This window comes from Vollenhovia emeryi, unplaced genomic scaffold (assembly GCF_000949405.1).
Source record: "Vollenhovia emeryi isolate VEMERY1.0 unplaced genomic scaffold, V.emery_V1.0 DF939120.1, whole genome shotgun sequence".
In the NCBI taxonomy this organism is placed as follows: domain Eukaryota; kingdom Metazoa; phylum Arthropoda; class Insecta; order Hymenoptera; family Formicidae; genus Vollenhovia; species Vollenhovia emeryi.
Genome location: NW_011967246.1, coordinates 2,402,699 through 2,425,354, shown reverse-complemented (window position 1 = coordinate 2,425,354; position 22,656 = coordinate 2,402,699). Strand labels below are relative to the sequence as shown.

Sequence of the window (22,656 nt, the reverse complement as noted above, 5' to 3'; positions counted from 1 at the left end):
AATAAATCCTGGCGTGCAGTTACGGCACGGAGCGCCGTTAACTCCCGATAATGGCTCTGTATTAGTTTCGTCTCGTTTGATCGCGAAACTTTTCTTATTCTCGCGCTGTCGGGAGGGAGTCACGTTCGACTACGGCACGGCGAGGCTCGATGTTGCACCACGGTGGACTCGAACGATCGGCTGCGATCGGTGGGCGCGCATCATTCGCGCGATTGAACACACGCGATTGTGTGCATAAGGGCCTTACGTGTGCGTCGGTCCTGTCGCCTCGATTGCTCGTCGGGCAAATTGAGGATTTGTTTGCGTTGGCATCCGTGCCGGTTGTCTTGATAAATCTTAAGCTGTCGTGCGGAAATATCGTTCCACGTAGCACGTGTGTTTGCGGGGATCTACATATCCTTAGAGCGAATAATTTCTGATACGTGGGTAAACGGCACCGTGGTAAAAGGTCGTAAACGCCGCTTCTACGGCGAACGATGTTTCGTTGGGAATGGATCTTATAACTTTAAAGAGAGTCGCAATTTTCCAAAACCCGATTTTATTTTCCTTAAAATATGTTAGCAAAAAAAACCTAAAAAACACGAAACATTTATATCGCACACATTCATCAGACGACCGCTTAAAATCACATCTAAACATTCAAACTGCGTTTGAAATTTAAAGGGGTGAAGTAATTTAAAGTTAAAGTTTATATTTGATTTTAAGTAATTATCCGTACTGTAAGATGTATAAGAAAGTTTTAGACAAAACTTTTTCAGTTCTTTTTATATAACTTATAACACGTATATTTTCCAAAAATTGCATGTTTTTCCGTAACCAACAAAATTTTCAATTTAAACCCTTCTTTAATGTTTCTTAACGCTTCGATGATAATTGCTTAGAAATAAATTTAACTGTTAGTTTCACCCATTAAATCACAGTGGACATAAACAAACACATATGTGTCTCTTAGATTTGGCATTCGTTCCAGACATTTGTTATTAGTTTTCAAAATGTTCCATTTTTATTGTATTATTTTTATCAAATTATAAAACATTCCTTTTACCAAAAGAGACGCAACCGCTGCATAGAAGCGACGCATAAAGGGAGGATTTTGGTTTAGTAAAGTTTCCAAAAATCGAGAACTTCTTGCATACTTTTATAGTACAACATCTCAAAAATATGTTCCGGTAATGTTATTTCAAAATTCGAAGTATCGGCGAAGTTATAATCGAGAAGTTAACATATCTAGTTTAGCGGGTAGACGTTCGATAACCGTTCCAGATTAAAAGAAACAGAGTTCGCAAGGGTCAATTTATGTTTAGAAGACATCTATGCCCTCCGGGCATTTAAACATAGAGAAAATACGATCTTCTATATAAAATACAATGCTTAAACGAACATAGTCAAAATGTAACAAAAATAAAAGTTTTAACGCGGTGATCTAGCGTTTCAAAATATTACTGTAGCCAAGTATGAACAAGATTCAAGCCACTTTTGAGCCACCATGCAGGTATTTTGACATGAGTGTCAAGCAACGTTGTTATTTTAAAAGTTATGGAGACAATGAAAATAGTTATTGGCAATGCAAAATTGTTTGCTGATTACATGGGCAAAGAGTAACTCGTGCGCATGGAAGTTGAAAGCGCTACAAAAGAAGCTTGTGTAGTCGGCCGAAGCAACACAGACGAACAGCACGACTTTCACGAAGCAGAAGGATTATTGTATGGGCCAGGAATAGCAGATTAGTCAGAAATATTTTATAAGCATGAGATAATAGAACTCAAAACTTTAAACACGGTTTTCAAGAAATGTTTCCCAAGTCCATTGATACTAGAATTCGAAAACTCGTGATCGGATTGGCTTCAACTTATGTATAATTCAAAATAATTATTATCTCTTCGTAAGTTTCTTTTTTGAAATAGAGATGCAAGAGGAAGCGGAAGTTGAGCGAGGGATGTGTGCGTGTGTGATCGGAGGGAAGGGTCAACGAGTCAGACTCGCTAGCCCTTGTAGAATATAAGTTCTAATTTTAAGTTTAGTGCAAGATGAGGTGAAAGCTTGAATATAAGCAATGTAAAGATTGTAACCCCGAGGGGAGCAATAAAGATTTTATTCATTCATTATATCTTCGTAAACTATAAAACCGATAAAAAGTTAATAATAAACTTTTTTGTGAAAAAAGTCAAAATATAATGAAAAATTTACTTGTTTCGAACCAAGTTTTTTTAATAGAGGAACTGGTCTACTTTTATATTTGGATCGAGTGTATGTCAAAAAGGTTCATTAATAACAAATAAAAGTATATTTGCGTTTCAGAGCACTCGAACAGGCGCTAGGATATCAATAGCCGCGTTCAGCAGACACAACTGTTGAGTGAGCGCTCAGTATAATTGGTTAATACTTTTAGATCCAGCCAATCATATTAAGAAATCGTTGAGCGCTCACTCAACAGTTGTGCCTGCTGAACGTGGCTAATGACAAATTATGATAGCACGCGACAACACTTCATGCAAAACCGCACATAACTTGGCCAAATTTGAATAAAACATAAAAGTCTGCACTTCTTTATTGGATGTCTATATAAAAATGACCCTAAAAGTTCCATTTGATCGGAGTTTCAGTTTCCTAAAAACATTTCTAAATTTACATTATTTTAAAAGCTGTCAACCGAAAGATCTCTTAAGTGATATTTCCAGCTTATTTATTTCATTATGTAATTTAATAAAATAACTCTCTCGTACGAATAAATATGGAATAAAACTATGGAAAAATTTAATTTCTGTTCACAAGAGCAATTTGAGAAATGTAATTTTACAAAAGTATTAATATGGAGATGGAAATATTTAAAACATATTACATTTTTGAAAAAAAGGAAAAACGGTAATAAAATACGATATTTATTAAATCAAAACCACAAAGGTCTAAAACATGTTTTTATGTAGCTTATTCATTTTATTATCTCGATGGAAATTGCTAAGAATAAGAAATAAGCGTTAACTGTAAAATTGTTATATCTGTTAAGACTGAAAACGGGCACTTACAAAAAAGTACGAGTCTCTTAGATTGTGTTAAACAATATATCTCAAGAAGAGACAAATTGGTTCCGGACAGTTGCAACATGTCTCTTGTAAGACAGTGATGCATAAGTTTTCAGAACTTTTGTTTGAAAAGTCTTGTCAAAATCGATATACTGCGATAGTTTACGTACGCGAATCTGACAGAAAGCTTCTTTTAAAAGCGGATTTTAGTTTGGAAAAGAAATAAACGTACAAATATTTATGTAAATCAATGGAGTAATTTAAATATATAAACTGCGCCATGATTATTTTGTTACATATTTTATCAGAAATAAATGTTTTCATTAAAATGCTTGCAAATTTGCATGATGGGCTTACAATGTTTTTCACGGGAAATATCTTTAAATAACACATTTTCTGTACACAATGCGACAAAAATTCGGAATATTGTATTAATGTGAAATATCAGCGGGGGACGCTTTAAAAAAACACAACAATTTTATTAAATTCTGATAAAATGAAAGCGAGTGATCATACAAGAAACGTCATCCTATAATATCAGATGTAATTGATAAAAATTAATCTACTGATTGACGTGTACTGTATATCTATATCAATTATTAATCCAACTAAATTATTTTTAATCGGATATTAAAAATTATGACTCGCGGCTTGCGTATTTAAAGATGTAAAGAGAGAAAATTTTATGACGTCGCATCCCATAATTGATAACTGATTTCGATAGGATACGGGAAACGTGTATAATTTATCGTTCTACGCCTTGTCGAAGAACTTGGCAGCGTTTCAGGTCGTTGGAAAGTTGACCGAGGCCGCACAGATGTATCGACATTTACTGGCCGGCTGCAATCCCGCTGATAAATTGCGCGTTATTATTTTCGCGCAAGCTGCACGTGCTCGTCGATTTAATGACGAACGTTCATATAAATATTAATGGCTATTTACTAGGAAACTCAGAGGCATCGTTGCTCGATTTAGAATTAACAGTTTAAATTATTTACAAAATAAATTACAGAAAAAGATTGACAATGAAATCAATAGCAGTTGAGTCAGCACGTGGTAGCCACGTTATTCAACTCGTATGATTTTTAATTTATTTTCTATTTCACTTATTACAATCCTTTGGCTGCAATTGTTTCACGTTTCCCCTATTTTTACTGTGTATTTTTCGATCACTGCATTTTCATTTCCTGCTCTCGTGCTTCTTCTGCCTCCTGTCTTAGTCCGTACTAGTTTCTCGTTATCGACATTTGACTGACTAACCAATCACTAAACAGCGTTCGAAGAATGTATATTTAGAGTGTTAATTAAATAACACTATTTTGATACAACAAGTTCTGCATAGTACTCTCATTACTCATTTTTTCCAGCCCTAATTGTGGTTGATTAAATTATCTACGCGAGTTTTTCTATATTAGAGCTCTGGAAAATGTATTAAAAAGGAGATTGCTGCATGTACTCGATAAAAGATATAATTCCCAGAACCTTTAATGGGAAAAATTGATCGCTGTTCAATTAAACAGATTAGTTCTTTTGTTTTTTGGCCAAGAAAGTCTGAACTGGCTTAACATAGTCAGAACAAATAATTTATTAATCGATTTCGAATCGCAATGTAGTAAATTTTTTATTTTGATGAAGAGGTGAATTATATAGAATGCTTGTATCAAAACAATTAAATCGTTTATCGATTTAAAAGTATGTGAATTTATTGTTCCACCAAAGAAACCGTGTTTTACGACCAACAGCGTTCGGCGCACAGGACATAATCGAAACGGTATATAAAAATTGACACAGCAAACCATTGGACTACATTCTGCTCGGACCGTATTGGTTTTTTATTTCTTATTGATTTATAAAAATTTTTGTTTTTTATTTAAATAAGAGGGAGTGGAGTTCTCTGGTACCGTGTGAACGTTTTTACAAACACCGGGAAAAATAACTATCAGGATCTCGATTTTTTATATTCTTTAGAGAAATTTTAGAGAGATATTCAAACAGACTACACTACAAAACATGTAGTTTTATTTTTTGTTTTAAATAAAACAATTTGACTCATAATACAAATTTGTTGATTTTGAGCCGATTTTCAATTCATCAAATGTATGTAACCCTTTAAAATAAATTATGCCTAAGCTTGAAAAAAAGAGATCTTACATCATTTTAAGGCATTGCCCGGTTGCTTGTGAGCAAAATACGCTTCTTCATCGTAGAATAAAATGTAATGGATTGGCTATTACAAAAAGTATTGCAATAACTTTTGGCAAATATTTACCCTTGGCCACCTAATCAACTTTTGGTTAACCTTGACCTTGACTTGAAGAGGACTATAAGGAGGTCAAGATCACTGACTTTTCCTGTCGCTCATTGTTCATTAAAAAGTTATCAACAAGTCGTATGAAGCGAATACAGATTTCTTTGACAGTATGTAAGTGGACCTCGCTTCAAAACCCATGTGGTACCGTATAAAGATGAAAGTAAAAGTTTTGCCTCAAAATCATGTGTAGGTTTGAGGTGGATCTCGCTTCGCGTGGAAAGTCGCAAAGTCATGTGGAACCGTACAACGATAGGAGCAGTTTTGGAAGGAGCAGGAAAACTAATCAATGGATTCCGCTCCCCTTGCGGGAGGCGGACTCCACTTCGCAAAAATATATCCTTACTCATTCCACGTCCGAGACGTGGGTTATAAATCGCTTTTCTTTTAATAAGTTGAATTTGTTTGTAACGAATGGGTTTGTGACCTTCTATGCGACGCGAAGTATAGTATAACCCACACCTCAGACATGACGAGTAAGGTTATATTTTCGCGAAATTGGCCTCCCAGCAGGGAGGGTGGAGCCCATTGTCCCACGCAGGTTCAAAAGCGAGGTCCACTCCATACCGACCCCTGCTCTCGGAGCGAAACTACTTCTACCATTGTACGGTCCAAATGGTGGAAAACTACGTCGTATTTATGTAACTATTCTTTTACTTGTCTCACTTTTTAGTGAACAATGCGCGATGGGAATAGTCAATGACCTAGACCTTCTCAGAGGTCACAGCCTCAAGGTCACCCAGAAAGCGATTGGTGGAGGGTGACTAGGGGTAAATTATTTTCCTGACTTCCTTTCAACTGTTGATTCCCATTATGCGTTTTCCTTTATTAGTTCATACACTCACAATTTCGACGGAGAGACCCGCTTTACTTTATCCGTCCACTCTAACGATCACAATTACACTCGAAAATCAAAGTTATGAAAAGCGATGATGCGTCACGAGCCGAAATTGGAACTCGCCGCGGCGATATCGCTCGGGCGATACAATTTGCAATTGCGAAATTATCGGTTCTGCATTAGACCACATGAGTAATGATAAACAAGGCAGAAATAATTTAATCAGGATCGCGGCGCGGCGCGGCGGTGTGTCGATGCGGAATCGCACAACGTGCCGGCAGATATTTCGATGACTGGCGAGCCATTCAAACGGACTTCCGCGGTTCGCAAAGAGGAGAGCCGGGGGTGGAGAGGGGGGGGGGATGGTAGGTACCTTGAAAACACGTATCGCGGGGAGCTGCTTGCCTATCGCGGCTAATTACGCGTAATGCGCCCACCGGCCGCTTTGTTGTTACACACCGCGAAACTCGTTACAGAAATTTCACGAGTTTCGCGCGCGAGTTATTGCGATCGTGCGTTATACGCACTATCTCGCGCTTTAATCTCCGCGCCGACATTATCCTTCTCGTATTGTTCCGATGGGAAGTCTTCCTAGGGGAAGTCGAAGTTGAAATGCTAAGAGCGAGCGAGCGAGTGAACGACCAAGAGAGAGAGGGAGAGAGATATTATCCTCATCCCCACTTGCATGTGCGCTTCTATTATATACTACTATCCTCAGACTTAGGAGTAATGCATATTCTGCGTATATATGGTAGCTTTCCCGTAATTCTCACTGCCTCCCTCTCTCCCTGTCACCCCCGTGCACTTCCACAATTCAACTCGCGAATATCGCGATACATCACGCGGTAACGAAGTCCTTTGACAAGTCCCGCGGAGATTACGGGGGACTCGGGTTCCCGCGCCGCGTCGCACCGACCAGTGGGCATTTCTCGCGCGTATTTTCCGCTCTTTCGCGTCGCGCGCGACTTCCGCCCGCGCGCAAAGAAGTCCTGGGCAGAATACGGATGCGACGCGGAAAGCCGTGTTCCCCCCCCCCCCCCACGGACCCCAGTCTAAATTAATTACGACTCCAGATTGTCGACCGGAAAGATTTTTCCACCCCTCGGAAGCCTCGCGTTGCCACCAGCATTGCAGTTTGCTCGAGAAATATACGCGATGAGGATGATGCCAGAAGTGGCCCGGAACCGAAGGGGGTTAATCGAGGCTCTCACGGGCGCCCCGTACCGCAAACATTTGCCCCGAAATCCGCCGCGTGCGCGATTCGCTTCCGCGGCGGTGACCGCGCGGGGTAGCACTTCCGATAGCTGCGGCGTCGCTTCCGATAAGTTCCGTATTATCCTGCCGCGGGGATCGAAGTCGTGGGGAGAAACGGGAGCGCGTAGGAAGATATTATCCGTGTATAACAGCCCGCGCTATCTCTCTCGCCGTCGAGCAGCCACTTGACGTGCATATCTCAGGGGCTCGCGTGCCACGAGACGCGACGTGCGAATGTAGGAAACGTGCACGCTGTGGAAGGAGAGAGAGAGAGAGAGAGCAACCCGGCAGGGATTTGCATGGGACAATATCTCGTCTGATTTATCCCCCAGAGACCGGGGGTGGAAAAGGGCGGACGAGAGAGTCCGAAGGATTTATTTCTTCAGCGTTTCACGCGCCGCGCGACACGAAGAGATAAAGAGGGCACGACGAGCCTTCCTTTCTTCCTCGCGCCGCAAGAACACCCGGTGTATCATCGATATTGCGCGCCGAGCGGATCGGAGCGCATCGACGCGGCGCGCATGGCGCGCGCATTCGCGCCTTTATGGTCCTCACCGCTTGGTTTATCGGCTGAACACTTTTTCCGGCCTCCCCCTCGTGGGATTTACGGCCTGACCCGTAAAGTCCGACTCCACTTACTTTCGCGTCCCGCGTCCCGCCCGCCGGCGACTTCAACCTCGCGCCGCGCGCTCCTCGCAATCGAGGGTCGTGACTTCGCTCGGCCGCGCTCGGCCCGTCAGCAGATAGCGTCGTTCGCCGACGACTCGTCCGCGACACGTTGGCCGCGCCTCGCCGTCAACCTTTCGCGGCAATCTCGGTGAATCGTCGTAAAAATACTCGCCCCCATCGTCCCTTACTGTCGCTCGGTTCTAAAATGTGACTGTGCCCGTCACGACGGTTTAAATGACATTATCTGAAAAGCCATTTCGCCGCGATACAACAAGACTATTGTCTGTGTTACCTTGTAAAAGGTTTGCGCACTCGACGGACAATGTAACCGCCTCCCCCCGCTCCCGACAAAAGATTGCTGTCAAAGCGGGTTCCGACCGGCACTTTCTGAACTCTCGCGTATGCGTGATTTTGCGAGCGACTCCGAGGTCAACGCGATAACCGGCGAGGGCGAAGGCGACAGTGGGTTGGAACAACCGAACTGGATGACCGGGCTTTCAGGACCCTGTAATTTTCGTCCTCGCCCCATTACACTCGGACCCGGAGGAAAGTGGCAGCGATGATCCTGACGATTTGGAGACGAGCGGCGTAGGGAGTCGATAAACGCCAATATACTCCGGATATTCAGCCCCTTGATAAATTGCTCGTCGGGCCAATTGACTTGCTTGACGAGAAGAATTCGGAAGTGTCGCGTCTGACGTCACGTACAAATGTGTTCGCGCGATTTAATCGAAAAGTTACGATTATCTTTCGGATCGTCTTCCGACGTCGTTTCTATTAGTTCTTAAACAAAGCCACAGACCTAATCTCGATAACTCCGTATACATACGTGAGAGGGCAGGAGGAAACGGTGAAGTTAGTTTGAGACTTCATAGTTTGTCGTTAGATACGAATATATATATATATATATATATATATATATATATATATATATATATGCTCAGTTGTGACGAGAGTTTCATTCCGGTAAGTTCGCGCGGGTTTCCGTACAGTAATTACTTGTAAATCTCTTACGAATAACGGCAAACGCGAGATTAATTTCGCCTACGAGAACGTGTAGTAATTGCTGCCCTTGCAACTGAAGAAAGTATACAATTAATCGTCAAACTATTTTCAATTGTTTAAGTCAAGTCTGCATAAAGGCCGAATCAAACTAGCGATTGCCGACTCGGATTGGCTTGGAATTGGCGATTGACGATCGTCCTCTAGCCAATGAGAGTCGATTAAATCGCTGGCTGCTTCGCTCTCATTGGCTGGAAGACAATCGCCTATCGCCAATCGCCAATTGCTAATCCCAACCCAATCCGCGTCGACAATTTGAATTGGGATTGGCGGTCGGCAATTGTCCTCTAGCCAATGAGAGTCGATTAAATCGCTGGCTGCTTTGCTCTGGCGATTGTCTTCTCGCCAATGAGAGCAAAGCAGCCAGCGATTTAATCGACTCTCATTGGCTAGAGGACAATTGCCAATCGCCAATCCCGATCCAATCCGCGTCGACAATTGCTAGTCTGATTCGGCCTTAACGCGAGTGTCGTTATCGAGCGAGTTTCGAAGATAATATTACGAGATATAAAATTGAAAATTCCTCTCGATATGATTTGTATTATGTATGATTTATAGACACACGTTCCTCTCGAAAATATTCAAGGCTCCTAAAATAGGCTGGAAATAAATCAGAAAGCTGCAATCGAGCGGGTTAAAAGAAAATCAATGGCGCGCACTCGAGCGACTTAATTTCCCTTCTTGAGATTCCGCTGCCTTCGCCCACTTGTGTCCGAACTGTAAAAACTTTTATTTTGTTTCGCCAATTCTACGAACACCCGAATCAAACGTTTTAAACTTTATCGCCGCGCGCGCATACAATTGTATATGCAAAGCTGTTTTGTACGAAGGCGCATTATTTATACAGACGTGATTGAATTGAAATTGTTTCCCTTCAACGCCCCTTCAAGCAGACTAGAACTTCCTTTATAGTAATACTTGAAACGTTTCATCGGAAACTTGATTAAAACTGATACAAAGTTGTTGAGATTAATTGATTTTATGCTTTCGCGTTTCTAGCAAAGTCCACGAGAAGCTCCATCAAATTTAATGATAAACATCGCATTTAATTATATTCCTTTCTTTCGCATCTCACTCATTGTCAATGTACATTGTCAATATACGTGTGATGGGAATCAATTGTAATAAATTATCAAATTATAGGTACTAGCGTTTATAAAGCACCGTAAGAACGAGAATTGACCGATCCTTCCACATTCGTATATCCGAAGCGTTTGATTTAGAAAGAGATACCGAAATTTACCGAAAATCCGGTACGGCGGGTGAACAATACGAAGCCTTTTTTTGTAGCAACACACGTTGACACGGGTAGATATCGCTTTGTATTTCAATGTATCTCTCGCGGGCAATTTTAACGTATACCGCGCATTTTTATCCGCGCTGACATATTTACATGCGTTTGAAATTCTATTTGAAATGTCGGCGTCGAAACCATCCGAAAAGGCCACTCCTCGCGCAAGGCCGGCAATTTTGCCGATACCATCGCGAGAAAGACACACGGAGACGTATCGCGACCACAGACTTCTGTATACTACTAGACCTGCTACCTTCGAGCTGAAAAGTGAGGCAAAAGTTCCGCCATGTCCGTTAGTGACAGACCGATGCACACGCACTACCCCAGCAAACACCAAAGTTACAGTTACATAACATCAATACAAATGTAATATAACACATGCCATGTTATATTACATTTGCATCGATGTCATGTAATTGTTACTTTGGTGTTTGCTGGGACTTTATTTACCTAATATGTCATGGCGGAACTGTTGCCTCACTTTTTCAGCTCGAAGGCAGTAGAGGAAAGTCCCCTACTGTATGAGACAAGCTCCTAATATGAGGTAGCAGAGTTTCTGCTAAATTAATAGGCATCATCTGCCGTGAATTTATTGCCCTTAGGGTGAAATGACTTTGGCGATAATATTGAGGACTTTCGGTTGATGTACGACTTCATTCGCGACTCACCCACCATTGAGCACGTGGACGAGGACGCTGGCTGACTCGGCTGTGGATGGTGCACAGGTGTAATTGCCGGAATCGGCCGGCAGCGCTCTGCTGATCAGAAGACGCGACGTCCGCGTTTGCTTCTCCGTCACGACGCTAATGCCCCCGCGTTGGCTGTAGTTTATCACGTTGTCGCCTTTGTACCTGAAACATTGTCAAGAATCATCCGGAGAGCATTAGTTGATCGGATGTAAAATGAGATCCACTTGGTGCCAAAGGTGCAGAATCACTCCAGCACCCCCTTAAAAGAGGCTTCTACGTGCCTTCGTCGAATTATTGGACAAGGTGTACGCGATGCGAATTGCGCGCGCGAATGTAAGTATTTATACGCGAATAGTGTGGAAACACGAGAGAACACGTTTCCGTAGATCAGCGCAAGTGCCAAGATCTACGGGGTCTAAAAGACCGCCGCCTCCAAGGACCAACCCCGGCGGAGATTCACTTCATCGGAGATTCGTTTTTACGGGCGCTCGTGTTGAAATTTTTCGATAAAACAGATTCTATCGAATGGAGGTCATCGTAGATTTGGATTTCGCGAAACTCGGCGGTGCCGGGATGCACGCGGAACAAATTCAATCCGCGCAATCGTCAAGGGAGAACGCTCAAACTCACCAATAGATGAAGGATGGCGGTTCCGGCGTTTGCAGCACGATGCAGGTCAGATTGATGTCGCTCCCGCTTTTGATGTAGAGCTCCGAATTGCCGTTGATCTTTGCCTTCGAGACTGCGCACGGGGACAGAAACAAAGTTAAAGTGGTTTTTGGCCGAGGGGCGCACGGTGTGTCGAGTAAAGCCCGGGCCAAGAAGTATGATCGCAATTTCGTTTAAACCGCCGCAAAGCTGCAATTAACTGACGTCGAACCGCTCGGAATCGACCACTTAAAAATTCACTTAGGAAACAAACGGCTTCGGAAACTGTTATTGTAGCGGAGCGGTGAACTTGTACCCGCTTTAAAACACAATCCCACGGATCCCCATTCTTTCACACTGATCTTCTTTTCATTTCTATTAATAGGAATGGCGATCGAAATTTGGCGTCTTTTCACCCGAAAATTTACTTATTTTTGCCTCTAAATGCTTATCCTCGTCATAATCGCGATTATAATTTACTACCGTAACACTTTTACTTCCTTTTAACGCTTGAGAGAACTTGATCAAAGTCTAGTGGATTCAGTTGGACCTGTCGATTGAATCTCATCGTATAAAAAGGAGAGACATGCGCACGTACCTACTACGCTCAAGTTGAAAGCTTGACTAATTTTGGGCTCTGTCGAGACCTGACACTCGTAGATTCCGCTGTCTCGCACTTGCGGCGAGCTGATTTTCAGGGTCCACTCGTCGCTACCATCGCTGTGCAACGATTGGAAACGCTGGTCGTTTGTGTACGTTAGGATGCCGACAGTGAGGATATGCAAATCCCGCTGCCTGATCCACGAGACCTGCGCAATCAAGAGGTACCTGCTGTTATAGTAGCAAGATACACCAAACTGGACATTCAACCGAGAAGTTGAGTCGCGCGAATTCCGTGTCGTGAACGCGCCATCGCAGAGGGAATTTCTGATAATTGGACCAAAAATATTCTCGACGAACTTGTCATTTCACATGGTAGAAAAGGAAGGCAATGTCAAGTCAATCAAGGGTGGTGTATATAAATTAAGCTCGTATGCATGCGTTTAGAATAAATCTTCTCTCGATGTGTTGTAACTCACACACCAACATCGCTTTCTAGATAAAAAAATTTTCCATTTAAGAAGAAAAATACTCCTTTCTCAAAAAATTAAATATGATTAACAATGATAAAGACTTATCGTCGCCAGTAAATAATCAACCAATGTAGGAAATTAATAATCAGCGCAACCGGCAAATTCTAAGTAAAGAAATTTATTGCGAAAAATATTACCTCAGCCAGAGTTTGCACCTGGACCTCTCTACACTCTAGGCGGGCGTCTCACTCCAATTCGACCACTGAGGCATGTGGTGATATTTGTCGCAATAAGCAGTCTAATGACGATATTTTCGCGTCTATTCGTAGAACTATTCACAGTAAGAAATCGTGTGTTCAAATGTTACAATTTTTTAAAAATACTTGACACTTTATGTATGTCATTTAAAAATTGAATATTATCTTGACTTTTTTTTTACACAACTATTTCACAAAATCAACCAAAACATGTAACATCGATATTTCTTAAAATTATTTTAACTCTTTAACTCTTGACTATTATTTTAACGCTACAGTTGCAGCGGAAAGTTTTGCCGCTCGTGTAACGCTACCGTAGTGCTATAGTAGCAGTTGTCTTGCCGGAACGCGCTCATTAAAATTACACTGAAAAAAATTTCTGGTTGAATATGGACGAATCAGATAATTCCTTTAGGATTTACCAGAATTCCTTTAGGATTTACCAGAATTTCTGTAGGATTACAGGAATTCTGGTAAATCCTAAAGGAATGCTGGTAAATCCTAAAGGAATTATCTGATTCGTCCATATTCAACCAGAAATTTTTTTCAGTGTAGAGTGGATAAATTGGGACATGTAAAATGTGTTAAATTCAACACTACATTTTTTTACCATGTAGCAACAAGACCGAAACACCGAAACGTCGAAATTCCTCATTGGCCCTCGAAAAAAGAAAAAAAAACCCCCCCTTTGACTGACACCCGAGTGTCGCGCGACAATCTGTCACCGGTGCGAGATCGAGGCTTAGGTGAAGCGCAATCGCGACGGCCGTGCCGATTCTGACGACTGCAAATATAAACGTCCAGATGCATGCGTGCGCGCGTCATTGAGGGGCCGATGTGCGGCCGTGGCTGTGAATGGCGGAAGCAAGGGACTAAAGGGAGATCCGCAGAGGGGCGGAGGGAGAGGGGGGGGAGGGAGGGGCGCGAGAGAAATTTGATTTATCGGCGATTACGATCGGTGATTGGACTCTGACGGGTTCCTGTGCGTCATGCGGTGATGCATGAGCAGCGGCCGATAACGCGTAATGTCACCGTTCGCCCGGGTGACCTATGCGCCTACCCGCGAAATTACTTTGCATTAGGACCGCGGGTGATGAATACCGGGTTAAACAGCGGCCCGAGCGGCCCCCGCTAATCCGCCGAACAGCCTGAAAAATCGACGCCGAGGCCGCGCGCTTAGTATGCACAATACTCTACACCTTTTATGGCGTTCACGTGTACGCCACCTTGCCACTTGACGTGGCCGAACAATGACGGGATGTGAATTAACCCGGCGGCGGCATACTCGTATAAAAGCGGCTTATTAAAAATATAAAATAAAGCGAAAAGGAAAATTTGAAAAGGAATATAAAAATGATTTTCCTCGCAAAGGTGTGCGCGCTGTTTTTTTTTGCTCCCCTCGGTTAATATAACATCAAAGGGATCTCGCACAAAGAGTTAATTTTCTACGGTACAATTAGATTGCGTAACCATTTAACAAATGTCAGTCAAATATAAACTTTTTGATTACTTCCCAGTTAAAAATAATGTCTCGCGGTACAACGCTCACGGTTGGAAATATTTCAATGTTAACAGGATCGCATTAATATAACTGCGCAATGTTCTAAATTTGCGCAAGAAAATGTACGCGCGTTGAACCGCGAGGAGCTACATTGCCCCGCAAGTTCGCGGGCGGGAGCGAGGGAAAAAAAAAGAAAAGCGAACGCGAGAAAGCGTCACAAAAGCCTCGGCGCGCGAAGATGTAAACTGGGTTACTTGTAAAAGTGCGAGGCGATGTCGCGTGGGTAAATGAGGAATGAACTCGTATACGAATCGCAGGTCGTGCGAGTGCATTAGCGGAAGAGAGCGAAGTTTGTCGGGGAACGATCGCGGATTAATGCTCCGCCGATGCCGTAACGGCGAATTTATTTCACTTGGAGTCGCGTGATCGCGGGGATTTCCGATCGCGGGGATTTCCGCGCGCCCGCACGTACGTAAAATTTATCAACGCCAGCGCTCGCGCGAGAGAGCGCGCGGTGGAATTTGAAAAGTACGCATCGCGCAAAATAATAACATAATTGAAAATTTTGCGATAATCGAGCGAGCGCGGGCGATTTAATTTTGCGACGACAAATTTGTTGCTCTCGCTCCATTGAATCCCCTCACAATGGCGAAATTTAATCGCGAGAACTTGTTGACGCATAACCGAACGTTAAAACGTCCACCAAGCTTTGCATAATTTACGTAATAAGAAGATTAATCGGTTAATTAATTTCTTTTTTTTTCTAAAAACAGGCGCGACATCGACAGCGCAGCAAGATTATTGGCTACCGAAGGTTCGAGCAAGGTAATTCCGCGATATTTTCAATACGTTCTGTATTCTGGGCTACGTTTTACCTTTAATCTTTCCGACGGCAAATTTGTTAAAACCGTACTTGGTTGGATTACTGGAAAAGCGAATAATATTGGCACACACATACAACATTGTATCGATGGTGCGCCGATCAAGCGGATCCTTGAATAATTTCACGAAATCGAAAGCGCATCAAGCTTAGCTTTCGCGAAGAAATTAAAAAATTAGAATGCAGAAGTAGAGAAAAGTTGTATAATTGACAGGAGGATTTAAAACGCCACGTTCTGGGACTCGAAATCTTTCAAGAGCACTTCGGAGAGGGGGATGAAAGATGTGACCGATGCGATCTGGGGCGATAGAATGCATGAATATCCCGCGAAACGAGAATTATCCGCGAGATGAAAATCGTATTGCGTTGTTTAACGGACTCGCGATCCTAATCTATACTCGCGAAATACAGCGCTCCCGAACTCGGGCGCTGTTATTACAACGACGGGCTCTTGATAAGGAAACTTGGAACTTACCGCACGATCGCCAAGATTGCGCACCCTGCAGTGCAGGTAAGCGGATTGCCCGACGGTGGTTGTGGTCTCCCTCTTTGTCGTGTTGTCGAAGTAAGGCTGACTAAAGGGTTGCTCCCAGTAAGAGGACGGATGGTGCTCCACTACAGATCGTCCGTTCTTGGCCGCGCATTCTGCCAAAAACAATAAGGCTCGTTAATGGGATTTATTTGTCGACACGCTTTAATGAAATTTTGTCGCGAGGAATTATTGGATTTTGAATAAGTCTATTTTCGAAAGTCCTGAATAAACTGGATCTTTTCAGCGGCCAAAGATAGCGAAGTCCTCGACACAGTGGCGCAATTAGTCAAATTAATCGGCATCCACGGTAACATCGAGTTAAGTAAAAAGAGAATTCATGTAATATTCGAGCGCTCGGTCAGCGCAAATTAGAAATCACCAAAATGCGTAATTGGGAACGGATAGCTTAATGACATATCGATAATTGCTGGGAACCCGTGCAAATCGGATTGCGGCGCAACAATGCGATAAATTATGCGTTAACTGGCGAGACGGAATGTACAAAACGGAATTTCAAGCTGATCGAAACACGTAGTGTGATTAACTCGACGTATAAAATCTCGGTCACGTGCTTTCATAAGGAAATCGATTCTTCCCGCCCGATGATTCCCATTACCGGGGAGTTTCTGCCGAGCTTATCCGGTTGAGTTTGAAGCGACCTGAACTCTCTCTCTCTCTCTCGGCACGACTACAGAAATTCAAATTCGAAACCGTTCGAGACGAGTCGTTCGCGGACGAATGAACTCTGGTGGAACATCCCTCGGGAGTTCCACCTCGAAAATTCCCGACGCATTACAGTAAAGTACTCGCGAGGTCCCTACTGGAACGAAAATCTATGCCTAGGAATCGCGTGATTTACAAGCGGAGTGATCAAAGCCCGTTTCGCTAAGTAAAGTTACGTAAAACGTCACTCGATTCCCGGCGCTGTCTAATATCAACTTTATTACTCCTTGCGTTTGCTCCAGAGCGCGAGAGATCGCGATGGTACAGTCTGCCCTTTTTTTTTTACAAGAATCTTTTAAACAGGTCACACTTGCACCTGGACGCAAATAAATCTCTCGACAATGGAAACAGTAGTCCGAGAAGATAACGATAAAAATAAATGAAAGATACAAACTGAAAGGGATAATAATAAAATAAAACTGCTATTGGGGCGAGAAGCGTCGTCTCGTTAAAGATATTTAATAGACTTTAAGAAGGAGTTTTTCCCAGCATCCCTCCCGAATGCGGCTGTTTTTCAAAGTAACGATCTGCCGCTGTGGCGTAAAATTCATGCAACAGTCCCTCGTCAATTTTTTTCAGCCCGCGTCCCCGTCCTCCTCCAACCGCTCGCCTCACTGATTACTTTATTCCGCGAAAACGATACTCCTGGTGGCTACGTAAAACCTCCCGGGGAAGCCTTTACGTGGATTATAAGGCGAGCAGAGTGAGAAAATTTATGGGAGGGCGTCGTCAAAGAATCTTTATTCTCGTGTTGACACTCCGTGAACGGAATATTTCACGACCGCGCAATAATGAAAGCAATTCAATTGATAATTGAATTCTTCCGCGTATATCACCTAATGTATCTGAACAAGGTAAAAATTGAATTGCGCCCGTGTGCATGAAAACACGAGTGGCCGATACCTGCGTTTTGCGCGCTGTATCGTGGGGGAAAAAAAATTTCTTTCCTCTTTATTTCGTTAATACAACGATCGGCCTGTGTGTTTCGCGTGAACAATCGATTGATACATTATTCAAATTAACAATCGCGAAATTCTTCGGCTTCAAAGGGAAATCCGCTCGGAAATCCCTGACCACAGGGTCGAATCGCCGATATTCGGGCTCGCTCGAAATACCGCGTGAAGTTCCACAATGCAGCACAAAAAGCAGCCGATTCCAATCGCCGGCTGTTAATCGGGTTTTTCGCGTTGCAGCCGGTACAACGAGCCCGGGTGGCAAAAAAGGCTTAAAAACTGCAGGACGGGTCAGGGCGAGCTTGAAAGGGATGAGTTTGTTAACCCCGACTGTGCTCTTCCTTCTCCGCTGAAAGTTCGAGGCGAAGGAACTCCGGCAGGGCGAGAAAGCTTCAGGTGTTTGCTAATGGCCCGCGGCGCTGAAACCAATCATTCGTCGAGGGCCGCCTTTCTCCCCCGTTTGTTCAAACGTGACGTATTTTTTATCAGTCTCGTCAGGCGTTTGGTTTTCGTTTCCATATTAACGCGGGCCTCAAAATCCGAGCGACGAGAGCCGCGGATATTTTCCAGATATTACATTTTCGCGCGCGTGCCAGACGTTGACCTGTTTCTATTAACGTCCCCTACATTTCAAGAAAAGACACGACGCGAAGAGATTTAATTTAAAATTTCGCACACAGAACTGAACTCGGCTTACATCGAGCTGAGCTGAAAGTGTTATTTTCGGCCGAACAATGACTGACAATGAATAGCGCCCTAAGTTGCGATCGCCAAATTGGGGCAGAAGTGTCCCGGGGTGCGCACAATTGTGAAATAAATTAAAAATCTGGATAAACAATTTTCGCCTCAGTTTTCAAGTATGCTTCATTTACGGCGTAATTAAATCGTAGAAATTAAGTTTCTCGGAAGGTTTCTCTTTGATTTTCGCCAAGACGAAACTCCCCGGCCAAGTTACGGCGAGGCAGCAGCTACGGTCTGGAGCGGCGACCAAAATGCAAAAACTTGGGATATCCTAAAGTCATATCTCAACTATTTTCTCGTTACGCCGTCCCCGTCGAAACTGACGCGGCGAATGCTCGACGAAGAGGAGAAACCTACGATACAACGAAGACGGCAATGTACGAACATTCGAACGATTTGCGAGCATTCCTGAAAAACGTTGAAGGTACGGTGCTCTCGCAGAGATGAAGATAAAGCTCTATTAAAAATCAGATCGTTGCATTTACCAAAAATGTAGACGAGAACGTAAGAAAAAGAGAGAGAGAGAGAGAGAGAGAGAGTACTAAGTAGATTCGTTTGTTTAGTGCTCCAAGACCAACGCGACGCTCACTCAAATGTATTTGTTAGCTACGGGTGCAATCCGTTTGAAGAGATTACGAGACGAAGAACGCGGAGAATGTCGTCGAGGCGTCCGCTTTTCGCGAAAGTAACGCAACACTCCTCGTTGAAATCCAAGTAGCTTATGTTCCCGGCCTCTCAGCTTGTTCAGTCGCGTGGAGAACTCGAACGGGGCGATGTGTCTTCGGATTCAGGACGTGTCCCGTCGAGAGAAAAGGAGAAAGAGGGGGGGGGGGGGGACACGCACGAAATTTTTCCCACAAAATCCGGATAAAGTTGAGAGAGAAGTTTCTATTTAAGAATGCGGAGAGCGCTTGATTCTGCTCGTACTCACGTTTTATCTAGATGACATGAGTCTCATTGCGATTTTAGATTTGTCGGATGGGTCAGTTTTCGATTGAATTTTATGACGTTAGTTCGAATGTGATCTATAATTAAATATTACATAATCGAGGCATATACAGGGTATCAAAAAATGACTGAGCGTCCCATTGAATAAGCTTCAGCGTATCTTGTGTATATTTAGGTAATTATATCTCATGAGATCCAATTCTAAAAGCTTCAGTTTATTCAATGGTACGCTCAGTCTGTATTTACTGTGTCTATGGAAATAACGGACGGTTTCCTTATTTAGATCCGAATCGTCTCGGTTTACCCTACAGAGTGTCCCATGGCAAGTTGTTAAAACTAATCGGCTGTTATTTTTGAATGTACGAAGTTATATAATTAAAAAAAAAATTGCGCTGGGAAGAGGAAAGTCGGCAATTTTTAATAGGTATAAATAAAGTTTAACAAAATGTATACAGTTTATTGTAGTGAAAAGTGACAAAACTGACGAAAAATATATTAATAGTCGAGCAAACAAATTGACGATAAATATTTTCAAAGTGCGTACGGTCTCGAATAGAGGTCCGTACTGCATAAAATTATCAATAACTCTGTCAAATATTTATTTTGACAGATTACTAAAAATCGCGTGACGTAACACATAAAGTTGAATAAATAATGAATTCTTATCTTTACAGTGTATTTTCGCTCGCAACTTTGTATATTCCGTATTTGGTACGAAATCCCCTGGAGCTATTATTCACTTTCCCTTTAAAAAAGAAGGTAGATCTTTCCTTCCATAGCCAGATTACTCATTTTGACGCGCACGGACTTGCTTCTACCACAGCCGGAATAAAATTGCCGCCTTTCCTCCTTCCAGCGCAATTTTTGTTTCATTTTCAATAATTACATGCATTCGGAAATGAATACTGATTAGTTTCAGCAGCTTCGCATGGCGCACCTTGTGTATATTTAGATAATTATATCTCATGAGATCCAATTCTAAAAGTCATCAGATCCTTAGAGATTTGACACTTTCCTTGAATATTGGAAGTTATCTATAGAGATCTAACTAAATATATAATTAAATGTCCTAAGAGAACATACATGTAATTAGGTCTCACTAGAAATAACATCGAATATTCAATAAAAGTGTAATTTCTCTGAAGATTTAATGATTTTAGAATTGGATATAATTAAATATTACACGACCGAGACATATATAATGAGATATTTCCGTTGTTTCCCGGACACCAACAGAGAATTGGATAGAAGGGTGCAAAGTGTGTGAAGAATAGTGCCATGAGAAGTTTGGTGGTAAATGGCGAGATACGGGGACAAAATATTTGTGATTTATGTAACAAATAACGTCAGTTGATCCCATTGTTAAACATATCGTTTCTCTAGTTGCTTCCGAAGATTCGTTAAGAAAATTAATATTTTATGAGAGGTTTTTACGTGATCCGTTTCGCCCCTGAATTCGGGGGCGAATCGGATATTTGTCACTCTCTGTTTTCTGTTCCTAGGAGAAAAAACGTCAAGTTTATTTTCACTTTAATTCGTTAGTTTTGTAGTGCAATGTATGCCGCTTACGAATTTATGGTAAAAATGAAGCTTATAGTAAAGACAAAAATTATTCCTTTCTACCTCAAACATAAATTGATTCGCCTCGGTCTACCCTGTAATAATAACTCCTGCATAGTCGTCTCTTGAAAAAGATTACGAGGTGGCCGTTTCAGAACAATAATTAATATTGTTTGTTGTTAATAGTACTCTCCCAAAAAATTCATCGGGCATATACTAAACTCATTATCCGCGCGTTCGTAAAAATCGTTTTGTTTCGCGATATTAATTGCGACGAGTTATTTAATATAATAATATCGTGGTTGCGGGAAACCGCCGTCGTTTGAAAGATATCAATTAACTTTACCAATATAATGGCATATCTATCGGATAAATTGAATACCAATTGTCATCGGTATTATCGGGAAACACTTTCGAGAGATTGAGAGTGGAAATTTTGGCTTTAAAACAATATATAACAAATACAATTTTTACAGAGGGGCGAAAACGCGGACGTAAAGGAATTAACAGTTACAATGTAAACAAAAATAAAATAACGTCGAATTTAATTAAATAGTACCATTAAAGAGTGAAAATTTTAAAATAATGGCAGGAAGATTACGTGCCACGAATCCAGGCTATTGTAAGACCACTTGTTTTGTGGTTAACCATAGTATGATATGTTGAAGACATAGACGTAGTATAAGAATAGACCGAGCGTATCCTCTTGTACACAGAGAGAATTTTTAATTAAAATTTATCCTGAAAATCATGTAATTTTGGGACAACATGGGCATTTTAAGAACTTTATGAGAGGTTTTACTAGTAAAATGCACAGGGAAAAACTTTTTCAAAAAACTCATAAAATTCCTCAAAATGTAATGTTCTCCCACGATTCTCAGGGTAAATTTTATGACAAAATTCTCTCCGTGTGGGCAATGAAGATTATATAGAAAAGGATAGATAGTAGATACCGTGTCGCTTTCTCTGTTCATTTGTGTCTGCGCAGTCAAGTATGGACGTGATGCAACATATATAAATATAATGTATGAACATGTGTACAGTAATTGACAAACTGGTTGCGACACTTTGCTCAGGTTACGTTCCAAAATCTTCTCCGAGGAATATTTTACTCAATGGCTATTCCAAAACTATTTCGAGCGTTTTCAACCCATTTCTCGAGTAAAATTTTCCTCACAGAAAATATTTTGAAACGTAAATCTGAATCCAAATGCGCGTTTCTAAACTCACTAGAAAAAAAGTGTCGCATTCTGTCCCTCACTGTACAAATTATCACACACTCAATTGTCTCCCCCACTCTTTTTGCACCCTTTCACTTTCTTCTGGTTAGAAAGAGCAAGATGCGCGGTATCTACACTGTAAAAAAAAAGTATGTAAAATTACGTACATAATAAGTGTAGCGGTTACATTATTAATAGTGGAAGTATATAAATTTAAGTACTTTTACAACGACAATTTTTGTACTGTTTGCTGTATAAATTCTTATTTTCCTTTCTAAAAAAGAGATATTATCAGCGCGAATGTCGTTAATATCGAACGGCCTCTTTTTCGCGATGCCGATTGCTTTTCTCGAAGCGCGGTGTGCTTCACTTCTCTTTTAGATTCATAGTAAATAAAGATTTGCAATTTAGAAATATATAATGCATTTATATACACCAACTATTGAGGTAAAAGTCTCAAATCGGTAATTATTTAGATTAACACAC

The 22,656-nt window shown here is 41.9% G+C and overlaps 1 protein-coding gene across 3 annotated transcripts in view; it reads right to left on the bottom strand.

The window, feature by feature from the left end:
* The window catches only part of LOC105570553 (T-lymphocyte activation antigen CD86-like), a 310,945-nt gene that overhangs the window by 24,077 nt on the left and 264,212 nt on the right, over positions 1 to 22,656 (bottom strand). For all 3 annotated transcript variants that reach the window (XM_012027840.1, XM_012027839.1, XM_012027838.1), the window contains exons 3-6: positions 15,969 to 16,138; positions 12,381 to 12,591; positions 11,765 to 11,876; positions 11,118 to 11,296 (exon numbers count right to left, since the gene is read on the bottom strand). In XM_012027840.1, coding sequence (XP_011883230.1) covers positions 11,118 to 11,296; positions 11,765 to 11,876; positions 12,381 to 12,591; positions 15,969 to 16,138 — 672 coding nt within the window. The remainder of the gene's footprint in view (positions 1 to 11,117; positions 11,297 to 11,764; positions 11,877 to 12,380; positions 12,592 to 15,968; positions 16,139 to 22,656) is intronic.